General features: G+C 44.6%; 1 protein-coding gene across 3 annotated transcripts in view; it reads right to left on the minus strand.

The window, feature by feature from the left end:
• MED13 (mediator complex subunit 13) overlaps positions 1-7,825 on the minus strand; it is a 108,601-nt gene extending 100,776 nt beyond the window's left edge. For all 3 annotated transcript variants that reach the window (XM_019511123.1, XM_019511125.1, XM_019511122.1), the window contains exons 1-2: positions 7,673-7,825; positions 5,328-5,562 (exon numbers count right to left, since the gene is read on the minus strand). In XM_019511123.1, coding sequence (XP_019366668.1) covers positions 5,328-5,562; positions 7,673-7,738 — 301 coding nt within the window. In that variant the 5' untranslated portion in view covers positions 7,739-7,825. The remainder of the gene's footprint in view (positions 1-5,327; positions 5,563-7,672) is intronic.
• Between the last annotated feature and the right edge of the window lie 62 nt (positions 7,826-7,887).

A 7,887-nucleotide genomic window follows, 5' to 3' on the forward strand; every position in this document is an offset into this window, starting at 1 on the left:
GGGGGGGGGGAGAGAATCAATACCCTATAAAACGTTCGTGTTTCTAGAAGTGCATACTGAGCTTGCTTACGCAGATATGAATATTGCTTCAGCCCTTTGTTGATTTTCATGAGGATCAAGTTTGGCTTGTCAAGACAGACACGGCATCATTGTGTTTTGACACTGCACAGAACGCGTGCCATAATGAAGAGCAGACTGCGAGCAAACGCAAGATATAAAAACGGCAAGCAAGTGTAAAATACAAAGTGGGACAATCTAACACGGTAACTTTGCTTTCCTTTGAGTTTGGGAGTAATTAGGTATGCAGATACACGTCAGTTATGCTGAAGGAGCTTTGTCAAGCATCATCTTCAGTGACAAAGGGCTCTGTGCCTGAATTTCTAAAGGCTATATTCTGCAAACAGCGAGCCTCGACACAGCGTATCATCACAACAGAGCCCAAAGTCCGTGTTTACTATACTGTAGCAATTCTCAGCTTAATCTACAGATGTTTCAGATGGACATGTTACTGCCAGAACTACAAAGAGGAAAGATTTCATCAACAGTACCTTCAAGCTATTATGCATAGTAAGTGGCAAGATTAAAATAAAAAAAGCTACAGATAAAGATGTTCCCCTTAAAGACTGGTTCTGCAATGTTTGCATAATGCTTTTAGCAGTTTTGCTGCGCTGGACATGTCTCCACATGGAGGACACTAGTATGTTAAAGAATATGCTGTACAATCAACTTTGATGGCCAGAAGAGCTGAAGACAGAAAGAGGAAGAGAGAAATGCACTGCTCCCCACTATAGCATCCATAGGTATATGGATAACTACAGATGATGAAGTTATTTGGACGCTGCACAGGCTTTTCGTGCATGTTCTTGGAGTGGGGCATTTATCCTTTAGCGAACAAGATGGTCAGACTAACATGGACAAAGCATATCAGTTTCTGCAGCTAACAGCACCCAGTGACGTGTTTAACATCTGAACCGGCTGTCTTTGATCCCTGGGTCCGAAGGACCAGGTGCCTATCTCCAGCTGGGTTGACTGGAGGTTGTCTTCCCCAGAAGTCCAGAGCAAGACTCCAACTTACAACAGAGAACAGAGGGCTTCAAAAGCAAGCACTGACAACCAAGCGAGCAAATCACCAGCAAAACGGATCTCAAAAGTGTGCATTTTGGACAACTTTCTTGTCTGCAGAAAGCTGGCAGGTCACGTGGTGCTGGCTCTCCTACTGCCTTCTAGCTCCTGCAGACTGGCAGAGGCTACAGACATCAGTGCCAGTTAAATGATCCACGAGACTTGGAATCAGGAAAGAGATGACCTAGGGCACACTATTCAAATGTAGTCCATACCAAGGAAGCTGGAGAATCCTTAACTCAACACTCAAAATTATTGCTGCCACCAAAAAGTCACAGCTGCATGCCCTTCACGAGAAAAATAACCAACAATACATGGGCAAGAATGTACAGGCTTTGTTGGATCATTCTCTTATTCACCACGTTATTTTTTCTTGTTCTATTCCTCCCCCACCACACCACATTTGGAAATGTATGACCCCCCCCCAAAAGGGGGGGTTCTAGTATACAAAGGATGAATTCAGCAAATAAAAGATTTATTTTTATTTAATTAGGAAAGACAAACAGAGACCTACGGGGGGGGAAAAAATGTTCACACCTCATGGCTTACCACAGCAAAAGGTGTAAATCAGCTGGCCAAAGGCCCACTGATGAGATCCCTAGAAAGTGAGCATCGAAGTAGAGCTGTCAGGTCTCAAGCACGCTTCGTACCTACGTAGTTTTGGGGTCAGGAGTACACTTTTGCCCACATTAAAACCCCACATTTCTGAACAGCCATTTGAAATCCCACAGAGACAGTGAAAGATGATTACGGCTGTTCAAAACAACGAGATAACATGCTGCGGCATTCTGAACAAGCTGAAGAGTAGCAGAGGTGTCCTCCTTTAAGCCTTGCTGCAAGAGAATTTCTATAAATCAAGCTGCATTGCCACTACAACACATTACCTTTGTGAGGCTCTCAAAGGGTAAATTAATGCCACTGACAAGAACAAACTAAGCAGACAGAACAATTTTTTGCATCACATCTGACAAATGGCTCTCAAGAAAAAAAAACAAAGCTTGACGGAAAAGAATCAAAATTCTTAAATCAGAGTCACTAATCTCAATTTATTGCAAGAGTTTCTTATCAAAGTCCAGATAAGGAGAGTTCAGATGTACCCAACAGTCAAGCCACGCATGTGTCCCTCCAGAGCAGAGAATGAACCTCCAGAGATGATGCAGCAAGCAATACATGACTGAATTTCACATGAAAAGCAGCAATACTCTGTTTAGAGCTGTTCCTGCCAAGATCCCACACGTGACAGTCTTGAAAGATGCCATAGCCAAACCTTCGTAGAAGCTGTTCACCGCAATCCATTCCAGAGAAAAACAATGTCCTTTACGCACTAAATATACAATTCACGGTGAATCAAACTCCAAAGAGAAGCCAGACTGTTACCAGAGTCCAGTCACACCAGGAAGTAAATAACTACTGTCTTAGCAAATCACTTGTCCTTGAAAAAGGCTCGTTTCAAGGCAGTAGCACACACAATAGCATCATGAGAATGGTCCCAGAGTACAATCAGGTCCCCATATCACCTCTGGGATGGTGAATAGCCTTCCTTCGCTAAGCAACAGCATTGATAACATGCAATCCAACTATCTGTCTTCACTGAACATCAGAGCTGCAGGTGGCAGGCTTCAGCCTAGATGCAATTTTTCTTTTCCAGAAATAGTGTAAGTGACCACAAGACGGATGAGACAGTCTGAAGTAGTAAGGGAAGCTGTCCATTAATGATTTCAGCCATAAACAATGAATCTGTCAGGTAGTATTGTTTAGATTCACTCATACCTCTTGGATATGCTCACATTAACAAGAAAGCTGGAGAGCTGCCTTCACCTTTATCTCTGCTCTAAACCAGCCAATTCAACTCCTAAAGATCACCTGTATATCTACCACCAGGTACACAGAATCAAACAGACTAGCACCATCACCCAGACTTTTTGAGACAAGAACCTCCCTGCTGGAACAAGAGATCAGATATGCCTAACCAGAGGGGAAAAGTAATGAGCTTTTAGTCACAGAACCTGCAAGGAAATAAGCACATCTAGGGCTGAAACCACCCTTGTACCAAAATGCAGCAAGCCCTGGACAACTCCCACCTACCTACACATACAAAACAGAGCGAACCTAAATAAAAGAAAGATCCAAAAGCAGACCTACAGGTAAGGCTGAGAAAAAGCCAACCTCCATCAGCTCTCCATTACACTCTAGTAAGACTCAGAGTTCATCACTTCCGGGAAGGACTGGGCTGACCACCCATGTACGAGACCACCAGTGTCCTGAAGAATCTCCTAGCAAAATGCTGGTTCTGAAAATTCAACTGCAATAGGCCAGCAGTTTGTTAAGCGAGCTTCACTACAATCCTCCTGCACCTCTGCTTTACATGAATCCACTAATGTTTTTGTTTGGGTTTTTTTGGGTTGTGTTTTTTGTTGTTGTTGTTTTGTTTTTGTTTTGTTTTTTTTGGGGGGGGGGGAGAGGCTGTAAAAGAAAACTTGGAGCAATCAAAATTTTGCGCAAAACTAGTTTAGAAATGCAGCTTCCAACATGGCTTAACTTCCGTCCTGCAGTCTATTAAAAAAATAAATGAATGAAAATGGAATATGCCCATTTCAACTTAGCTCCAAGCAGGCAACACTGTACAAAATTCACATCGATACTTCTGCACAAGCATTGGTTTTGGCCCAGGAAAGGCCCAGGACAAAAATAGCATTGAGTCTAAGTTACATCTCAGCCATACAGAAGATGGTCCCTGCGGGTCAGGACTGAGGTCACTCCTAGGGCAAAATAAGGAAGCTGTAAACATAGGCCTACAGCTTGCGCTAAGATGCAAAGTTTCCATTTACAGGGCTGCTAATAGTAGTAGCCGTAGCAGCAGCAGCATCCCAATTCTCATAAACTCAAATATTTCATCATAAACAACTGTCAGCATACTGCATGAAGTCTTTTTCCAGTACATAATATCCTCTCGTTACCGAAAACAGGAAACTCCTTTCTATAAAATAGCTGTACATATCGAAATTTTTCAATTTCATATTTGCTCTTTAGTATGTCTGTGGTTACATAAACAGCATCAACAAATTTGGGTTCCTTCAAGCAACATTTATTCACCTGCAAGGAGTTTCCCCATAGAGAAAGAACAGATTTCCATTTTTACCAAAAGCATAATCAAACGTAGGCCTCAATATTTTTTTTTTTTAACTACAACAGGGGGAATGCTACTTATTATTCTAAAGGAAAGTATAATATGACTTGCTGCTATTGTATAAAAAGAGTCTGTAAAGTTACTTGTCAGACTTCAAAGTATGTGTGTACAAAGGCAATAGTTTAACTCTGACAGCAACACATACAGAAAAGAAACAGATATATTTGGCAGCAAGATTATTAAAAAAAAAGCTTTCTGGAATAGAAAATAAATATTACAAGTCAACATTTTCAAAATAAGATGCCTAAAATTAGTACCAAGGTATAGCAATACCTAAATAAGAGCAGCCTGATTTTAAAAACTGCTAAGCCTCCACTGACTTCAGAGGCGATTACAGCTGCACAGCACCTCTGAACAAAAACAGTATTAATAGACATGGGTTTTAGGATTTGTTGTTCTGCCAAAGATATCAATTAAATTTAGGCATCTTCTTTTGAATATTCTGGCCGGTGATTTTATTCCAAGGAAGACTACTTCACCTGGTCTCTCAATTTTCTAAACCTTAAAAAACAGTTCTGAGATTTAATATGTGAGCACAGAGATTTTCTGAATTTCCTATGACGACGGCATCCCAAAGCATCATTCTGAAGTGTTAGATCATCCCACGCCTAAACCACATGCACAGCTTTGGACACTTTCCTCTTTTTGAGAAAAAACCCACCAAAAATTCACATAATTCCCTTTGTTTATCAAAGTAACAGGATCCGCAAGTAAAGAGGGGGCACCATTCCTCTGGGTATGGACAGATACTTTAATCGCAAGTAGGCACACAATTTACTATTGCACTACAAGATCAGAACAGATGCTCCATTATAAGAAGATCCCACCATCAGAGTTATCTGACTCTTTACCCTAGCCCATCAGCACCATACATTCAAACTGAGCAGTTTGTCAGGTGGTGACACTACAGAAGATGAGCTGTACATCTTCAGTGTCATTTCTGCTACGCTAGAGAACACGAGGCTGAAGGAGCGTATTCCTTACGCCGACTGAACCAAATCTAGTAATAGTCTCTTACCTGCCAGATCATGATGAATCAGGTCAGCAAAGTTGGGGTCATCGCCCCACCAAAATATCCACAGCTCTCTGCGTCCAGGTCTCTGATCACGCCGCCAAACACTCAGTACGTCAGCCTTCAGACAGCGACTGAAACTGCTCAGAATGGGGTCTTCTTCCGTTACGGGAAAGAGAATTGGGGCAGATGTTGGGCCCTGCCATACGTATCGTTTCCATTTAATGCCAGTTAAATCAGCCTGGGGGAAGAGGAAAAAAACCAAATTCAAGGACATGTTTGGGCAAAACCAAGGTTTACTAAATCCAGAAATCATTTCTAGTTTCTTAGTTAGAAAGAAAGTATAAGAAAGATTCAAAATAAAAAACTGCCAGAGGATCCCTACTTGCTATGAAAGCATCAAAGATGAAAAAAGAAACAAGCTCCATTGGTTAAGTCAATAAAACTTGCCTGAAACTATATTCTAATTTCTTAAACCCGGGCGTATACCAGAATGCCAAAAAAACCCCAACCCTAGGTCCCAAGTTATGATGACCTGTATCCCGTTTTTAAACTGCCTTGAATAACCTCTAATTATTAGTAGCAGAAGCAAATCTGCAATGAAACTAATCAACTTTTTAAAGGCAGCAAAATAAAAAATAAATAAAAAAAAAAAAAAAAAAAAAAAAAAAAACAGAAGTGAAGGGCAGCAATGGAGTTATTTTCAAACAATTTCATAACTGCATGATTATTAACTAATGACGCATCTTGGCAAGGGATTTTTTTCTCTGGACTTCATCTTGCATCGTCGTCCCTTCTCTGTATTTAAGTTACAAAGCACTTTCAGAAACCTGTATACGGCCTGCCTAGCCTCAAAGGACACTTTCCAATCCCCTGAAAGACTTCGCTGGTTCTAGCAAAAAAACACAAACCCTTTCAGACACAGAGAATACTTCAAAGAAGCATGGTGACTATACCCTGTGCGACTCTGTTCTCGTCTCATTGCGTGTCTTACAAATAAAATTCTAGATTATTTTTCCTTGCTGTAAATGTGTTTGACTTTGGTCAGAAATGGGAAGTTATGATGTGCCCTGGACCTTTTGAGCCAAAATGTATTTTACCCTACTTCTTCCTAGTGGCACCTAATGGGAAAAAGATGAAGCTAAAACAGTTATTTACAAAGCAACACTACTAGAGACTAAAGTTAACGCTATGACCACTGCTTGGCTGGAGCAATGACCTCGAAGGGCTTGCCAGGAGGCACCATGGGTTTAAGCTGATAAATGAGCCTCTATGATGGATACCTTGTACTTGCTTAATTATTTCCTCCTCCCCCATATGAGAACACAGCTAAGAGTACTGCAGCTCCAGGTCTAACATGGCAGCCTCCCCTACTTCAAAAAAAAGGAGCAAGGCTGGATTCCAGGTTACTAAAGTATTTGCAACAGTTGGTACTTCTGAAAGACTAGAGGGCTTAAAAGACGTTGGTGGTATTGAGCTACAGGCCAGATGCTGCCCATCCCCTTGCTATCTGGCAGACACGACCAGGCTGTCCAGAGTCCCCTACCCCCAAATCCTCCAGTGCAACAGATTGACACGTTTGACAGCAACACCATCATCCTCAGTACCAGGCAGCCCACCTGGCTCGCGGTGGTCCGCGGGCCAACGCAAGGCTGTCTACCTGCCACGCGGCAACCTGCAAGCGACTAAGGCTAGCCCGAACCACGACCCCCCAAAATTGACTTGTTTCCATCAAGCTGGTGTCGGCAGGCGTCAACCCCGACTCCTCCAACCAAACCACGGACCCCCAAACAGGGGGATCGCCCAAACTGTTCGGACGAAAGCGAGCGGTGGAGCCAATCCATCCGGGAAGAGCTCGGGCAAAATTCCCCTGGCCACGAGATAAGATTGCGGGTTCGCCCCCAAGGAACCCGGCCTGGCCTCCAACCCGGGAGCGCTGTCTGGCTCCGATCGGGGAGGGGGAGGGAAAGAAAGTTAGTTTGCCTGCCGCCTTCCTGTCAGAGCTAAAACGAAGATGGGTGGCGATCGGGCGGCGGGCGTTGGGGGCTGGGAAGGGGGAGACGAGTTGTGGCGATACGGTGCTGGGAGTTGGGGGCCGGGAGGGAGAAGGGGGAGGCGAGTTGTAGCCATATGGTGGTGGGAGTTGGGGGCCAGGAAGGGGAAAGGGGAGGCGGGTGGGGAGAGGAATGGGGGCAGGAAAGCCGGGAGGAGGAGGAGGAGGGGCGCCAGGAGACAGACAGCAGGGTGGGGGGAGAGGTGAGGTGCGGGGCCTACTCCGAGGACTCATCCAACCCCTAAAAAATGGCTGCTCGGCCTCCCCTCCCCCCCGCGGCGGTCGGGCACTCACTCACCAGGCAGAAGAGGTTGGAGTGGCAATCCTCCAGGCTGGCCCCGTTCGGCACGAAGCAGGAACTCATCCTCACAGCCGCAACCCGCGCGCCATTATCCCACAGCCTCCGACAAGAAAGAAAGAGACAGGCGGGGAGGGAGGCGGGGGGCGCCCGCACGGAGCGGGAGGCGGCTCAGCGCCGGGCCGGGGCCGGGGCGATGGCGGGGGGAGGCGCGG

The sequence above is a fragment of the Gavialis gangeticus genome, unplaced genomic scaffold, assembly GCF_001723915.1.
Source record: "Gavialis gangeticus isolate Ggan-Ray unplaced genomic scaffold, GavGan_comp1, whole genome shotgun sequence".
NCBI classification, from domain to species: Eukaryota; Metazoa; Chordata; order Crocodylia; family Gavialidae; genus Gavialis; species Gavialis gangeticus.